The sequence below is a fragment of the Sceloporus undulatus genome, chromosome 2, assembly GCF_019175285.1.
Source record: "Sceloporus undulatus isolate JIND9_A2432 ecotype Alabama chromosome 2, SceUnd_v1.1, whole genome shotgun sequence".
NCBI lineage: Eukaryota > Metazoa > Chordata > Lepidosauria > Squamata > Phrynosomatidae > Sceloporus > Sceloporus undulatus.
Window position 1 is genome coordinate 80,845,275 of NC_056523.1, and position 18,052 is coordinate 80,863,326.

Sequence of the window (18,052 nt, forward strand, 5' to 3'; positions counted from 1 at the left end):
ACTGTGCAGGGATTGTGGCCACCAACATCTTCCTGAAGCTGGTTGCTGTGTATGCATTCACACAGCAGCCAGCTTTAGAAGGCTGTTGGCAGCCACAATTGCTCATCCCCCCTTCTTCTCAAAGGCATTGCTTGTTAGTGTGGAAAACAGATCATATGATCATGGAAAGCTCGGTGGTGGTGGTGAGGGAAGCATAATAAGAAATTATGCCAAAACAGTCTGCTTCCATTCTTAAACTAGTGTGATTGTGCTGGGACAGCAGCTGGTGTGATAAAGTCCTTAGTTGTCCACATGGCTATTTCATGAGGGAAGGGGTTAGTTGGCTGGCTATATGCTGTGGTGGCCAGATTTAAGGACATGTGCTTATTTGGTGGGGTGGGGTTGAGAGTCTGTTCCTTCAAAACTGGCAAAAGTAGCACTTCCTTACTACAGGTGTAAAAAGGATGTTCAAGCATTCTCATTCTCAAGAAAGGTTATCTTGACACATCAATATGCTCTGTCAAAAAAAAAAAGTATTTTTTTCAGCACTGCATAAGGGCAAACAAACTTTATCTTCAACCACAGCAATATGGTTTCAAGCAAAATGCTGTCTTTTGCACAAAATTCCACCCAATGATAAAATTTACCCCTCAAAAATGTCCATAAACTTAGTTCCTTTTTGTCTGCCACATCAGCAGCTAAGGAACCTTTTTAAGTCAGTGTTGTTACTTGATTTTACTTTTTAAAAAACTTTTTCTTTCCCATTTTGTCACTTATAATTAGGGATCCTGACAATGCTGTTTATTCCCACTCAAAGTGTGGTTCTTTTCTGAGAATTGCATCAATTGGTTATCAACAAGTTCAGCTCTGTATATATGTATTTTATATTTCATTTATGTAGTCATAAAATCCAACGATAGCATTATCCTGTCCATGATCTTGATGAATACTGCCTAGAAATCATCTGTAATAGGCACTCTTGATGAGTCTGAAGGAGTGTGGTTAGTGCCAGTTACTACTCTTAAAGTTTTAATAGACTAGTATTTGTGAATATTTAAAATGCAGTCATTCCAGAAGAGCAGCTAGGTTAATCTATAGCAGCAAAATGACTGAGCTGTGGTATCTTTAAAGAATGAATAGAGAGGGATGTTTGCTAGCTTTGGAAGCCAGTATGCCTAGAAGCCCTTTAGAAGCCTGCCGTTATTCTTTCTATTCCAAAAATGGAGAATGACTAGCCTCAGAGATGTGGAACTTTTGGCTCTCCAGATACTTTGGCCTACAACTCCCACAGTCCTTTGCCATTGGCTATGCTTGTTGTGGCTTTTGAAATTAATCTCTGAATGTAATCTGTTAACAATCCTTTCAGTCATGGAGATAGGGATGAACTGTTAGGACACACAGCTAGCCAACCGACCAGGGGCACAGCCTAGCTCTCTTCTAACTCTGCTAAAAGGGGATGGTGGAGACAGAGGCAGCCATGCTAAGTGATTTGCTACCAGCTGTTTAGCACCCTCAGAGCAGTATTCTGAGAATTTTGGCTTGCCCCAGGGGTAATCCAATCAAATGTCTTGACTCTGCTGGTATGACTGGTGATAATCTTGCATTTATTGTTTCTGCCTTTGCTTTGGCAAAGGCTTTTGTATGGACTAACAAGGCACTGATAGAAAAGACAGCTTTGTAAATAAGTAAAGAACACCTAATGAAAGTATCCAAATTTCTACAGCCCTGCCTGCTTTTTCTGCATAGGCCAGCTTTTCAAAAGTTTCTTGATGCTTTTTGCAGAAAGTAAGACAAATGTCTACTCATATGTATATATTAGGGTCATAAGCTACACACAAACAAACTTCACTATTTCCCACCCATCCTCTGAATCCTATAAACACAAACAGAAACATAGCCATGCTAGTCTGGAGTATCAGTATACAAAGAGGTATTGTAGCACCTTAGAGACAAACTGAGTGAAAGAAGTTGTAGCATTAACTTTCATAAACTTTGTTTACTTTTATTGCTACAATATCTTTCGCCCATGAACTGTAGTTCTGTTGGAGGACTCAGGATCACTGATGCTGCAGCACATTACAGAAGTACTGTTCCTAGTGTCCATCAGAGGTCATGATGGGTAAACCTAACTAAAAACTGGCATTGACTTTTTAATAGAGAAGAGGAACGTCTAGAGGGTGTATATCCAGTCTGCAAGAACTTCCCTGCGTGCCTTGCTCTCTCCCATATTATTTCAAGATGAAGAAGATCACTTTACAATTTGGTCAGAGATAGCAGAGACTCCATTTCTAGATCTCAGCCAGGGTGTCTGGGCACCAGCAGAGTCCCAGTTCAAAACTCACCCAGCTTCTGGAAAGGCTAGGTGAATCCTTTGATGAAGGAGGAAGACATGCTTTCTTAAAGTGCCAGCCAAAAGCTCATCCTTGCTCCCACTCAAGCAGGGAAGGCAAACACACTCAGCCATTGCTGCTGCAGCCTGCTAAATCCTGGGCTCAGCATTTAGCAACTCCACAGTTATAGTGTTAGTTGATATTCCTTGCCACTGAAATATACTGCAAGCACCATGCTCATGTACTACAAGTACTATGTGCCCCACAAATGTGAGAAATGTTCTACATAAGAAGATAATATACATACATTATGATTATGTAATATCTGTGAAAGAGAATTTAAAATGTCTGTGTGACATAATGAACCTCCACAAGGTGAACCAACCAGAGCCCTAAGATCTTCAGGAGAAGGCTTTTTCTTGGTCCTGCCAAGATCACAGGCTCGCTTGGTGAGGGCATGAGAGAGCGCCTTCTTGGTGGCTATTTCTACCCTCTGGAATACCCTTCCTTGGGAAGCTAGGCTGGCCCCCTTCCTGCTTGCTTTTTGTCAGCAAGCCAAGACATTTTTTTAAGCAGTAATTTGATATATAATTCATATCAGGGTGGTTTTTATGGAACAGGTGGGTTTTAGTTATGCTTTCAACTTTTGTATATTTTTATGTGCTTTTATATTGTTTGTAGATGATTTTAATTGTTTTGAATTTTATTGAAATTTTAATGTTTTTTTTAAAATCTGTGAGCCACCCTCCCTGAAGAAAGGCAGCATACAAATAAAATAAATAAATAAACAAGGCGTGTCTAACTGCAAAATCTGAATATTTTATTTAATGAATACACTAAAAGAATTATAAAGCTGCATGTATATTCTTCTGTAATATAAACCTTTTAAGATATTCTTAAGGGGAAAGCTGATATTGTATTAGATATTGTTTGCAGCCTTGGTAGCTCAGGCAGCAAAATGGTAAACTGTAAGGCAGTGCCTCTCAAAATGGTGGTCTAACTGTGGACCAGTGCTTGTCTGCAAGCCATTGGCTGCTGGTCTCTGGCAAGTTTCCCAGAAAGAAACAGTTGTGGCCAGTGGATACAAATATGGTGGGGAGGGGAACCTACCATTTCAAATACTGTAGTTGAGAAACACTGATCTAAGGAACTCCAACTTGATATAGATTGACAAACACAAGGCAATGAACCTGCCAGCTTCTAAACTGAGATAGGAATGGAGGAACCATGCTTGTTTCAACTCACTAAAAGTACTTAAGCAGCTTTGAGAGCATCTATTAATGATGCTGCAGTTCAGGATGGTTGGCCTCAGCTATGGAGCCCTGAGAGTCAATCCAACCTTCTTCCAGGATAGCTTTGTTATTATGCCCTATCACAGCATAGAATTGGCCAGGTAGGGCTGGGTATATATGCATGAATGCCTTGTGACTTGGATGTGACTTAAAGGATTTTCACCTTGCTGTCAGCTCTGCAGAAGCTGCTGGCTGGCTGCTACTGGAAACATGACATTGTACTAGAGATAGGTAGACACTTTTTCTGATCTCGTGTACAGCATGGTTTACATCTGTGGTTTTGTCTAAATTAAATGCTAGCAAATGAGCACTTAATGCTTCATTCCAGAACTTTTTAAAACTTTCTATTAAAATATCCAAAGAGGTTTCTACAAAATCTTATGAAGGAGATTGCTATAAATAGTATCTGAGATGGTTCTCATAAATAAAAGGTAGGACAATAAAGCTGTTTCTCAGTGGTACTATTTCAGACCTTAGGCAATGGCTTTCATGTTTGAATGCTCCTCCATATAAGAGTAATCTTGCCTTTCTGCACATTGTACAGGAAGCTGGGCTACAATTTTCTTTTCTTTTCCTTTCTTTCTTTCTTTCTTTCTTTCATTTTTATCCCACCTTCCTCCCAAAAAGGGACCCAAGGCAGCTCACAAGATAAAAATAGAACTATTTTCACTGGCTATTTTTCATGTAGGGAGGTAATAGTTTGTCTCTAAACATGTTCAGTCATGAGATCCTCTGCCATCTGAAGCTGCCCAATCCAGAAACAGGATTAATAACTCATTTTCCATTTGCGAGCAGCATGCTATGTAGGGAATATCCATCAGTAATGCATTCTTTCTCTTCTTTTTCAGCGTTCTGATCCCAGACTACTGTCACAGTTTTTCTATGCTGATGAACGAGTGACTCAAGTGGTAACAGAAATCAACTGTCTGGATGTTGAGACAGATCCTCAACAATACCTGACACTACTAAACCAGTTGCACCTTAGTCAGGTAATGCATACTAGACTGATGTGGCTGCAAACCAGTGATCAAAAGAAAGAGTGGATGGTACAGTTGTAGAGTGGGGCAGATTTTCTTTGTCTCCTAGTAAAGCTCCGTCACTAGAGGTAACAATTGCTGTGTGGGGTGGGATGATCACAGATTTAAAGTAAGAGGTTTCTGCTATGGACAGGGGTTATGTTTCTCACGGCTACACATCCTGCACCTTAAATTTCATTCATATACATATTCCAGTAGGAAATTGACAAGACCTCAGTTGATCTCATTGTATACTCAGTTTGAGTTTCTTTCCAGAAGATGTGTACTATAGTATTTGGCTCATACTGATTAATAAAATAAATACATTTCATTTTCCATCTTGATCCTGGCCAAACTGCCAAAATATGGCATCTCCTCACTTGTTCTTTTAATTATTATTTCTCTGTGTTGTATAAAGTAAGCTTCTAACCCTGCATTAAAAGGGAGAAAATAAAGTAGGGGGGCACTCCTAGGAAAAGAAGTAACTGCAGCATAGATTCTTACTTTTGTCCCATTCCCCATCTCCTCTCAACATTAAATAAAGAAACTGGCCTTGCTGCACTGCTCTAGTCCTGAGTGAGATGTTTAGTTAAGAAAGTGCCAGAATTTGCCTTGCCCTTCAGTACTGTTCTAGGAAGAAGCAATCTCCTGCTTTTGGGTATCCAGCTCATTGGGTATCACTGTACTGTACTTGCCTTGAGGCTAATAATGTTTCTTTGCATTTTGCCAGGCTGAACTGCTGTCCATTATAGAGAGGATTATGGATGAGTGCATCCCCAGAGAGCGTCATGGTCGTGACTATGTCATCAAATTCCCTGAAGATCTTCTGGTAGACAACCTCCGGAACCACATGTTGTTTGCTGCTGAGGTGAGTGGGCAGAGGGGAGGGGGGTTTGAGACTGGATGTTTCATATTCTTAATCGAGTTGTATTCAAATACAAAAAGCTGAAATGGTAGTGCTTCTAATGCTTGGCCAACTGGTGCCACGATCTCTCCTTTTTTGCTCTTCCAGAAGTCATCACCTCAGTTTCTTTTGTTGTATTATTCCAGACTCCACAACAGATGATTGCTGGAGATTATCACATGGCAGAAAAGGGGGGGAGGAAAGGGCAAAATGCTGGGATAATCACGTGATTTTGCAGAAGATTTTCAGATGATGTCGTGCTCAGTTCAGACTTGAGCAATGCTCAAGCAACAAACTATTCACTGGGAATTCCTGTGAATGGCTTCTCAATAGTGTGATTGAAGTGCGATTGGCAGAGTGCGAAAGCTAATCGTGTTTCATTGACACTAGTGGGGAAACAATGTGGGATCTTTAAAATTTAAAGGGACTGTGGGAAGCAAGCTGGAATCTTTAGACTTTAAAGGGACTGTTCATTTGGACTTTTAAATGCCTCTGTTGTTGCAATGTTACAGTTTGGTACAATGTTCCTTTTAGTTTCAGTCTTTCTTCTTATATATTTTCTGTCACTGCCTTGATTTCCCTCCCTTCCCATTTGGCTGGGGGAGATAAAGGTGGGGGGGGGGGAATGGAGGTGAAAGTTTGTTAAAGAAAAAGACTATTTTTGTGGAACTGATTTTACAACAGGTTTAGCACATTTAAACAAGCAACCTGTAATCTTTAAATTTCAGAGGGACTGCAGGAAGCAACCCAGGTTTAAAGGGACTATGGGAGGTGCAAAATGATCAATGCCAATGTACTAATGATTCATTCACGAGTATGTGTGAAAAGCAATTGCACTATCCTTTGGCTTTTAAGTTTCCAAATCCTATGAAAGCAAGAGTGTGTGAAACTACTGAGCACTATAGCACAACTGCTTCTTTTTGTTTTCATTACTGCAGTTATTGCTGAATTGGCTCCAGTGTGATAATCTCTGCTGAATTTTGGGGGACTGGTGCTTGCAAATTTATCGGGATACAATCTGGGACTCTTCCTGGAATTAACCTTCAGCAATTGGCTGAAGCATTCATCCTAGCCCTGAAATTACTTTATGCTATGATAGGAAGAGACAAGCAGTGTTTCTGAGCTGCCAGTATTATCTTCTTTCAGTGTCTTATGGCACGCACCTATATTGATGTGGATGAGGCAGATGGAGTACGGTTGCGACCCCTAGCCAAGGATCTGCTATGCAGCTTGGAGTTGGTGCGGATGGTACTTCGGGAGCAGAGCCTAAACCAACCTGGACCCTATTCAGAACCTATCCGCAGGGCACTGATCCGCTTTGATATACTCTTTGCTGAATTTGAGCTGAGGTAACTGCTAGGTTCCCTCACTATTGATCAGTATGTATCTTGCGTGAGGATTTTCCAAAGGGATCTGAGTTTCCTCCATCAGATGAGATAGATTTCTGATCTTATCCAGCAGAGTAGCTGAGTTTTAATGTTTAGTGTTCCATCAAAGGAGTGGAAACAAGATAGTAAGCTGGCCAAATATCCAGTTGCAGAGATCTAAACATTCTACATGCTGCTCAAGTTTGCATATAAGCAGACAGGTGCTAAATAGCATTTTGGATGGGATGCATCCTGGATCTGGGTGGTAAAATTTATCTGGGTAGTAATGGGAATTCTTATTTGGTGGCATACATATAGCTATCTGAAAAGAGAAGCCAGAAGTGGTGATGGTAGTGGGTGGTATCTTGGGGTTTTTATGCTAAGCAGATGCTGACTGTGATAACACTGGGTTTCACAGCTTCTTTCTTTTTCCAGCTATGTTTCATCTTTAGTCTCAGTGAAGTCACCTGAAGAGATCTATAGGCAGCAGGAGATTGTTGTGCTCTTCTGTGAAACTGTGGCCAGGTGAGGATTTGGGCACACTCTGTGACTTGAACAAATACAGTCTCCTCCTGTAACAGAGTGAACCTACATCTTGTGAAGCAAAATTACCAACCCTTTAAAGTGGAAATCTTGCTCTAACTTAGTCCAACTTGGTCCAGGATTATTAACTGCCTGGGCAGTGGTGTGTGTGTGACATCTGCCCTTATTTTTACAATTAATTCTCTGTCCTTTCTCTCTTCCCTTCTCTCCCCCACTTAGAGCTCTGAAACTTGGTTATTTGACTCAGGATATGATTGATGGGTATGAGCCACAGCTGATGTTCACCATTCCCCGCTTGGCTATCATTAGGTATGTGGTTGTGTTCTGTTTGTTTTTACCAGTCACCTTGTGGTTGAACGTAGAACCTTGTTGCAGTATAGAACTCCATAGGTCCATAGGTCTGAATACCAATTCTAGTTGCCAAAGATGGCAAAATAGACATATATCCTTGGCAAAATAACATGGTTACAGTTACACAATAACAGAATAACATGGCAGTATGGTCAAAATGACACAGGCATGTCATATGTGGTACATTAGGGATGGGCCAAATGTGGCCCATGGGCCACTTGCAGCCCCTACTACTAGTGTCAAATTTGCTCCAGCTCTTCATGATCATATTTTGGCAGCACACTACTGGCAAACCTCATGGCAATTTGTCTTTGACACAAGGCACACAAATTGTACATCTTGTTTTAAAACTATACTGTTCTCCTAAAAGTGCAAATTTCCTTGAAAATAAGCTATCCTTCCTCTAAGCCTTCTGCCCTTCATATTTTGTGATGTAGTAGTAGGTTAGGATGAAGCCCCAAAAATTGGGTGGAGAAAACTTTCTTTCCCCATTGCTCAAACTTATATACACTTGGGTTAAATTGAATTCTTGCTTTTGCATGTTGATGTTGATACGTTGTATTATAATGTGTGGAAAGCCTTTCTAATGTGTGTAAACCCGTCTCTCTGAATGACCATTCTTGGAAGGGGCTGTTGGTTAGGATTTTCACTGGTGCCCGTGTCTCAGCAAAATGGCGGCCATGCTATTTCAGCATGGTTTTCCACAAAGTTATGTATTGGGATATCTGTATTATTTATTTATTATTTATTTATTTTATTTTTATCCCGCCTTTCTCCCAAAGTGGGACCCAAGGAAGCTAACATACATGTATGTGACTTCTAACTCTTGAGCAGCAGGAATTTGGATGTGCTTAAGCACAGACAACAGACCATAGAAAGTGAAGTTGCATCATGATTGAATAGATAGCCCTAAAAAGGATGAAGTAGACTATTAAAGTTAATTATGAATGTGACTGAAGTTGTTACTGTGTTGGCCAAATACTTTTAAAAGGGCTTAGACAGGGCTCATTGATGTGTTTCTGCTCTGACATGTTGTGCTGATTTCTTCTTATTTTGAAAGATCTTGTAAAAAAACTTCAATATCTACTATTCAGAAGATATGAGGGAAGAGTAATTCTCATTAGTCTAAAGATAACTCCCGTTAAAAACTCTTGAACTTTAAAAAAAGCATAAAGTAGCCCTATCCTATTGTTTCCCCCCTTCTATCCAGTGGTCTTCTGATCTATCCAGATGGACCCCTCAACTTGGAGCGGAGGCCTGAGGACATATCTAGAGTGTTCAGCCCATTTTATGTCTTGCTTAGAAAAATCAGGTGAGTGACTAAAAAGGGACCAAACGTTGCACAGGAGTGGCTGGAACATCACCACAATAGGTGGGGCTTGGCTCTTTTTTTAGAAGGGGACATTCTTTGTCTCAAATTGCACATCGTAGAAAAACATATGGAACTGACTTTCTTGGAACAGAAGTTTATTTTATGTTACTTTATGTTATTTATTAAAATACATAGTTTTTATCTTATCTTACACCAGAGGCTCTTGGAGCAGTATACAGATAGGTTGTAGATAAGATGTATGGATATTTACAGGTTGTATTCTGAATGCCTCCACATATTATAAAATTCCCTGGATGTAATAATTTGGCACGTCAGCCAAAGGCTCTGGCCTAGCTCTTCTTTCTAACTGTGATAGTTTAATAAATATGTGGGGAATACCTTAAAGAAATGCTCTCTCTGACATCTTGTGGTCTGAAGTAATGCAATCCTAGAAATATTTTACCACATGATTATGCTGACAAGCTTTGATAAGCTCTGAATAAAATGCTTAAGTTGGGAGGCGTCGAGATTCAGTAAAGGTGGCTCTTCCTTGCAGACAGACATGCAGTTAGCAGAGAATGAAAGAGGATATTCTGAGGGCAAAATGAGAGTTCATGTGCATATTTGGGAGAGATGAAGCTGAGGGCTCCCTCATTGTGTTGCAAGGTGGATATACATTTGTTCCTGGTATGTGTGAGTGAGTTTCTTTTTGCAGGCTTGCTTTTACATTGCACTTAAGCTTCAGTCATAAGTGTAGCTTGGAGCTCCTCTTCCTTATGAGTGCTGTGCAGACTGAGTTGCCCATCCTTTCCCTTTGTTGTCTTTTCCTAGTTGCCTCCTTTATGAGCCTTTTCCCTTATAGGGATTTGCTGCGTGTTCTGTCCAAGGAAGAACTTTACAAGTTGGAGAAACGTGTGCTGAATGAGAGTGCTGCAGATTCACAACCATTCAGTGACAAAGATTCTCCTGACCTCAGAGGCCTTGCAACTCCACATAGTTGCCCATCTGCTCCAAGGTGTGACAAATAACCTTTTCTTCCTTTACCTATGCCAATTAATTACTTGCTGCTCTTGACCCAGTGTACCTCTTGGTGGGCGGCTACTTGACAGAGAAGATAAAGGTTTCAATCCAAGGCACATGACTGTTCAGCCTCAAAAATGTCAGTGGGAATATTGGCAGCAATGAAACTGACTCAGGTGATACCAAAAGATCATAGCCAGAGGTTTATTAGCCAGAGGTACTACTTGAGAGCTTAATGGGAATAAAGACAGCCAGGCAGCATTTCTGAACAGCAACCATACTTCTCTCAGTATTTGAGGATTTAATAACTTTGTCTCTGGGAGATGATAAGGTAAATGCAGCCATTTTGTTTGCCCCAGAGCTGATATGGGGACACATGCATCCTCATTGTTAGGGAATTATCTTCCCTTTGCAGATCATTAACTGGCACTAAGATATAATAATAATAATAATAATAATAATAATAATAATAATAATAATAATAATAATAATAGGATTTATTTATATATCGCCCAATCACTGGGAATTCGAGCGGTTTACAACAGATCTCCTCTGTTGTATAGATATCTAGGATAGATTGTGGATTTTCTACCCTTGTTTCTCCTGTGAAAGAACAAGGGGTAGAGGGTAAAAGAGGAAGTCTTATGTGTGTTCTAACTGCTTGTTTTTCTCTTAACAGGCATCTTGGGCAAGAGGCTACTAGTCCCCAGGTAGGCATGATCACAGGAGTTCCACAAAGAACACGAAGGATGGAACTGCGAGCCCGCTACAGCAGTACAGATGACATGATTCACACACTATTTGTTTGCATCTCTGGTGAGTGCCCATTTTATTTATTTTTTGTCAAGGAGAATAGTTCAGGTCCCTCTTGTCATATATTCTACAGTGCTCATGGAATAGTAACTTGCAGGTATGTGGTTTGGTTTCAAAAGAGACCTCAAACAGGCATAGCATCCTTTGCAGTCCAACTAACTTGGACTAACTTGATGAGTGATCAAGTGCTCCTTATGACTGGGACATATTCAAAACATATTAGAGAAGTGGAGGACCTCTTTTCATTAGAATTTTAGACATTAGCCAATACTATGTCTGAGTAAAAAGTTGACATACTAGATAATAATTGCCCCAAAGAAGCTGGAAAGTTGTTTGTGGCCACTTTTGGGAAGAGATACTGACTTGGAGCAGTAACGAAGATGGGGTAAGGGATTTGGAAGACCTTCTAGAGTCAAATAAGCTTCCAGAATGCAGAGGTCCTATGCCATAGGTTAAGCAGAGCTTTGCTTTAAAACAGAACCAGCCAGATTAATCTGTGATACATGGTGATCTTTTGTCCTGCACTCTGTTGAAATCCTCTGAGGCTCAGAAGATGGCAGCTAGTGGCTTTGCAGATGATGAGAGTAGTAATTATTATGTATATTTATGTGCATGTATATATGTAGAAATGTTCATTTTGCTAGTACTTTATGATATAGTGCAGCCCAGTTTATGAAACCTTGCAATCACTTTGTAAGGCAGGCCATATTGCCCCATTCCCCCATATTACAGAAATGGGGCCGTGGGTAAGAATGGTTTACCTCTAGAACTTTGAACTAGGGATGTCCAAATTCAGCTCAGAGACTACATTAGTTCTCCATTTAGCCCTAAAGATGAATTTTTATGACAAAAGTGGTTGTTATTTAATCAGCTTCTTAAAAAAAAACAAAAAAAACAAAGGCATTTAATACCACTTTATAATCCCAACAGTTGTGCCTAACAAGCAGTTTGATTGGATATGTTGGAAAGATTTAGCCAAAATAGTTTCCTAGTTGATTCAGAATGTAAATGGAAAGAATTCTTTGTTTAGCACTCACAATAAGACCGGCTTCTGTTTGAAGGAGGAGTGTTGTGTTTGTTGATCTGCAATCATTTCTTACCCTTGAATCATTGTGCAATTGATATAAATGAACTGAGATGCTGTATTGTATATGGGCAGGAGTGGCAGATCAGCTCCAGACCAACTTCGCAAGTGACCTGCGTGCCATTCTGAAGAGCGTGTTCAAAATTGTGACATCTCAGACAGAGGAACTGGTGGTGACTGACACTGACCGTGAGTAAATCTCCTTAAGTTATGTGTGATTCCATCGCCCTTTTCTTTAGTGTTTGCATGCAGAGCCGGATGAAAAGCCAGTGGCTCCTAATGATAAGAACACATGATGCTGCTGTGTTGAAACTGCCAGGCAGTGATGTTAGTGAGACAGCTTGAGCTGTGATGCTGTAATGCTTAGAGTAACAACTTTTATTTTCCAACACAACTGGCAACGTTTTGAGATTATGGAATGCATAATGCACACATGGGGGGGGGGGCAACTTGTGGACCTCCAGATGCTTTTGGATTTAAACTCCTAACATCCTGTATTATTGACCATGTTGGCTAAGGATGATGGGAGTTGCACTCCAGCAAGATCTGAAAGGCCACAAGTTATCTGCCTCTGCCCCATGAGATTCAACTGCTGTCTTCTCTTGCTTCTTTCTGTTTGTTGGTAAAAACATTCTTGTTCTGGCAAGCTTTTGCCTTGAAGGTTGGGATGATGTAGTTTTGGATGCCAAATCCTGTCTGTGGCTTTCTGTCTGCTGAGCCTGGTTTTATATTGTTGTTGGGGCTTTTTTATTATTATGAAGTGTAGCATTTTATTGTTCTAAGCCAGGCTGAATAAAGAAAATGAGTTTAAAGAGAAGGATGTAAATTTTTGAGTGGGTGCATAAATATCGTGCATTAGAATACCTATTTCAATTTTTTTATCTTATCTTCCTATGATGAAAATCTAATAGAAGGTGGCTGACAAAAATATATATAGACACCATACAATTTTATGTTAGGGATGATGGGAGTTGCAGCTCTTCTCCTGGCTTTCACTCTCACCACCCTGGTCAGCGGAAGAACAACCAGTTTGACCAGTAGCTCTGAGTATTGGCTGAAGATGTCTTCCAATCTTCTCTGCAGTCTGCTGGTTCTTGTTCAACTCTCAGGACACCAGTCAACACAGTAGTCTTCTTATATAAAAGATCTACTTTTATTCTAATATATACACTATGCACAAAACAATTCACTACTCACAAAACTCACACTACTATACTCCTCAATACCCACACTACTATACTCCTCAATACCCACACTACTATACTCCTCTATACCCACACAAAGTATTGCCAAACATTATTGCTTATATAGACATTTGTCTCTCTATTCATTATACAGTTGCCACCTCCTGGGCGTGTACATACATTATGATTGACATACCATACTTGGCTCAATCTAGCCCTCACATTGCATCATACATTACTGTCCACTCAATGACTCTCAGGTGATATCAATTTGCATCTTTTCACTTTGTCATTGCCTCATATGTCCTTGGCTTTCAGGACTCTCTAATTACATTACTTACAACACCTGTGTGACAATTCAATAACTTTTGCTGTGTCATGTTACTTTCAAATACATTCATATACATATTATATTTCTTGTGACTATATATCCCATGTGGCTTTTTCCTGACATTTTAAAACTATCTGAACTCAATGAAATAAACAACAATAAAATAGTTTTATAAAACCATGCTCACAGCAGCAAGCTAAATACATAATTAGGGCCTCTAATTTAAAAATGCCTGTCTGATTAAAACAGTATAAGGAATTTCTTTGAAACTGGGCAAGAAGATACCAGACTAACCAATCTTGCCAGACTATTCCATAATTATGGCACCACAAAAGAAAACCTGCCCGAAACAGAGGCATAGTGTTTCAAAGGACCACCATCATGCATGGAATTTTGCATGTCTGTTGGCAAAGAAACCTTCAATCTTGACCAGTTTCATATTGGAGGAGGTGATTCTTAAGACATGCTAGTCCTGGGCCCTTCGTGGTTTTGAAGAATAAATCCAGTGCTTTGATTTGAGCCCAAACTGAAACCTGATGAAGTTACAGTGGCAGAATTGGCTTGGTATGGCCTGTCCTACTGCCCCTGTTACTTCATGGAGATTTATCTCTGTGTAGTAAGAATGGGATGTATTAGTGCCCTGGAAACCTCAGTGCTCTTCTCCAATGGTTGCATGTTGACACAACACAATAGTCCTTAGAAGGGAATTTCAGAATTATAGGGTCATTCCAGACAAGGATTTGTTTTATTGTGCCATTACCCTGCCTCACTTACAGAATTTTATGGGGGACTAGACAATGACATCTTCCATTACTAACCCTCTTCTGTTTTCCTTTGCTTCTTCCATCTTTTTCTTACCACAGAAAAATCTGTTAAGAAGAAAAAGATGGAATAGTTGCAGAATATCTTTTTAATTGTGTGTTTAAAAGCCCACCAGGTTTTTGTTTTTGTTGTTGTTTGTTTGTTTTGGTGTCTAAGCCAAGGTGTCATCAATATTTTTGCTATAGAAAACAAAAGGACAAAAAAGAAAAAAAAGAAAGGAATTTGCTTAATTCACTTTCCTTCCCCTTTGCCTTTTGGATGTGCCTTAGCAGGCATGCTAGTAACAATGAGCCCAGGGAAAAAAACCTCTCATGGACTATGTGACTGACACTTTGTGATTCCTGTGTGTGGCTTCCCTTGTTCCAAGAAGTTTTACTTCCTTCTACCTGATACTTTAGAGCAGGAGTAGATAAAGTCTGACCCCCTCATGGTTTTTATGGCCTTCAAAACTCCCTTGGATAGGCCTTTTCCTGGCAAACTAATGTATTTCCACTCCTGGAAGCTTTCAGGATGGCAATTCACTTTTTAAAAGCCAATTGCAGGGCACCCCTTCCTCCTGCTGCACTCCTGAAATATTGAAAACATCCTGTTTTTCAAAACCAGAAGTGGATTTCTTGCCACCGCTAAATTTGTTCTCCACCTACATTTTTTGGCATTTTCTACGCACTTTAAACACAATAGCCATCATCATCCAGTTAGTGACATACAGAAGTGTTATTTGCACTGCATATGCAGTGGGTGTTTTTTTTAAAACCACATGCAATGCTGATGGTGGTGTAAACTGAATTGCACATGCAGAGCTGTTTCGCATGCATTGAAGTACACAGAGTAGCATGTAAAAGCACACTGTTTTTGTGCAATGCCTTTGCACATTGTGTATTACAGTTGCACAATGGATAGTTAATCACGCACATTGACCATTGATTCATCTATAATGTGCTACAATGATATTCATTACAGGAGTTATGTAACATAACTCCATGGACAGATAGTTACACTACACTGAAACAATGTAGGATCATAGCCAAAATTTTGATTTTTTAAAATTTATAAAGCAGTCAACCTCTGAATATAAAAAAATCAGCATTAAGGGGAAGCTGAATGATTCTTCCACTTTTCATGATCTCCTTGTGTGTGTCTTTGCAATAGGGGTAATAGTAGGTTCAGAAGAAGAATATTTGAATGGCAAAACATCGAAATGGAAAAGATTAAACCCAGCAGCACCAAGTGCTAAATTCACATTTCCCACTGCAAAGCCATTTGGAAATTTGGCAATTCATTTTCTATATATCACATAATCAACCACCTCCCTTTTTAATAACAGATAAATAGAATCACCATAAGTTGACAGGCGATTTGAAGGCACACATACAATAGGAGCAGCCTACAAACCTCTCAGGTGGTTATGCAAGTTGCATTTAGGTTCTAGCACATTGCTTTGGTACAGGCATGTTTTTGTGGAGTGATATGTGCATGCTAATAGCTCCCCCCCCTTTCATTTTCAGAAACAGAGATGTGTGTGACATCAACAGATTCTCAAGCAGCAGACTGTGCTCTTTGTTGCAATAACAGAGAAGGTAAGAACAGAGAGTGTAAAAAGGGCATTTACAGGCCTCAGCTTCGGCAGTATTGTTGTCACAGAGGAAGTTGCTTGACCCAGTCAGTGATTCTCTCTGCCTGGTCTTTAAGAAAAGTTAAGGGAATTTTGGTCTTTAATTTGCAGCAAGATCCTGCTCAAAGTCTAGTTCTTGGTTTATAACAGGTATTTCCCACTTTGATATGCTGTTTTGTCTGAGCCATGTGCTATCCTGAAACTTTGTACCTGGGCAGATGAATCCTAATGTGCAGTTAATTATAATCTCCCTCCCTGCAACTCTCTACCCTTCTCCTTTACCATTTAATGGACCTCTTTGTCTGACTGAAAGGAGGGGGGGGGACAGGGACCGGAGCACATCTCTTATTTTCCAGCAATTCATGGTAAAGTGGATCAAACTTAAGATGCTGCTCAGTCCCTCCCCCACCTTTCCTTTCTATGCTGCAAGATGTAAAATTTCCAGAAATTTTGAAGACATGGGTGTGTTTTAGGAAAAATTGGGAAAAAAATGCAACATTAGCACTTTTTACAGACTGAAAGTCACTCTGTTACTTTAGGAACATAAAATATGAATGTGTACAATTTGATTTGCCAAATTATCACAATTGGTATATTAAAATACAATGTGTTCAAACAATTATTACAAATAGAATTTACTTTTAAAAAAATTGTAACAAATGAAGTAATAATCTCGTGAACTTTGGATTTGCTAGTTTATGTGGAGCAGGCAAAACAACAATAAACAAACAAACAAACAAAAACATAGAAGAAATAATCAACATTAGTAATAAAAAATTATTTATATTTCCTCTCCACAGTATCAAATAGACACAGAGCACCCATTCCCTTAAAAAGAATTGGGGAGGGGGGAGTGTGTGGAAGGGAGGAGGGACGAAGATGGAATTAATAGGCATGAAATTTAATCAGATTCGTTTTCCGAGCCCTGGGCGGCATCCACACTGCAGAAATATTCCAGTTTGACACCACTTTAACTGTCATGGCTCAATGCTAGGGAATCCTGGAAATTGTAGTTTGTTGTGGCACCAGAATTTTCTGACATGGAAGGCTAAATGTCTCAAACTACAAATCCCAGAATTCCATAGCACTGAGCCATGGCCTTAAGTGGTGTCAAACTGCATTATTTCTGCAGTGTGGATGCAGTCCTGATTATCAGCATCAGTTTCAGTCTATGATTCTGCTTTGTTATGTTTGTCATCATCATAGTTATCATGGACTTCTAAAAACTGAAGGTATACCCAAATTAAAAGAAGCTTCTCCACCCTTTGACATGTCAGTTTATTTCTTGATTTAGTGTGTTCCCAAACATAGACCAGATTCTTTCAACGCCCCCTAAAGGAAGAAATCCATCTTGCTCTTGCATTGGAGATTTCAGATTGTATCCTAGGACTTGCTTGTCCTCATTCAGTGCACAGAACTTAGAATAACCTGATACTGTACATAGTTTTTAGAAATGATTTGGAGAATATATGAACACGGTATCTTAAAGATTTTATTCATCATGGTAAAATAAAAAATCCATAATTGGTTTTCTTCATTTTCTCAATTTTTTGGGAAAAAACAAAAAAGGCTTCAGGAAAAACATCAACAGAAAAACTGTTTTTCCCCGTAATTTTTCCAGTTTTTTTCTGGGCCTTCTCATCTCTAACTGCAACAGACTAATACAGACATCTTTGTTTGTTATCAGTTATATATGAATATAGTGGTCAGAGAGACCCCCCCATGCATTTACTCATTTTCTTAACACCTTTTAGTTGGGATGTGCTGTGTGGTTCTGACTGACTTCAGATGCACAGCCAGCTTACCATCTGCACTTCTGCTTTTTTCAGATCCTTTGGGACCCCCAGACTGGGTGCCAGATAGCACTTGCAGGCATTGCATGGCTTGTCGCCTACCTTTTACCTTTCTTCGTCGACGTCACCACTGCCGGAGTTGTGGAAAGGTAAAAAAAGCTATGTTGACTTTTTGTAGACCTGCAAAGGCGTTTTCCCTGGAAGAAGCAAAACCAGCACAAGAGTTGGACAGACAGTGCTATGGAAGGGATGGATGACTGTAGTGTGGCCTAATTAGCTCCCATGCCAAGCCACAGTAC

At 39.8% G+C, this 18,052-nt stretch overlaps 1 protein-coding gene across 1 annotated transcript in view; it reads left to right on the forward strand.

Moving 5' to 3' along the window:
- Nucleotides 1-18,052, forward strand: part of ZFYVE28 (zinc finger FYVE-type containing 28) — a 33,289-nt gene that overhangs the window by 13,308 nt on the left and 1,929 nt on the right. The window contains exons 2-12 of the mRNA XM_042451824.1: nucleotides 4,450-4,590; nucleotides 5,348-5,485; nucleotides 6,668-6,870; nucleotides 7,324-7,413; nucleotides 7,651-7,740; nucleotides 8,993-9,094; nucleotides 9,957-10,109; nucleotides 10,794-10,930; nucleotides 12,087-12,200; nucleotides 15,854-15,925; nucleotides 17,790-17,902. Coding sequence (XP_042307758.1) covers nucleotides 4,450-4,590; nucleotides 5,348-5,485; nucleotides 6,668-6,870; nucleotides 7,324-7,413; nucleotides 7,651-7,740; nucleotides 8,993-9,094; nucleotides 9,957-10,109; nucleotides 10,794-10,930; nucleotides 12,087-12,200; nucleotides 15,854-15,925; nucleotides 17,790-17,902 — 1,353 coding nt within the window. The remainder of the gene's footprint in view (nucleotides 1-4,449; nucleotides 4,591-5,347; nucleotides 5,486-6,667; nucleotides 6,871-7,323; nucleotides 7,414-7,650; nucleotides 7,741-8,992; nucleotides 9,095-9,956; nucleotides 10,110-10,793; nucleotides 10,931-12,086; nucleotides 12,201-15,853; nucleotides 15,926-17,789; nucleotides 17,903-18,052) is intronic.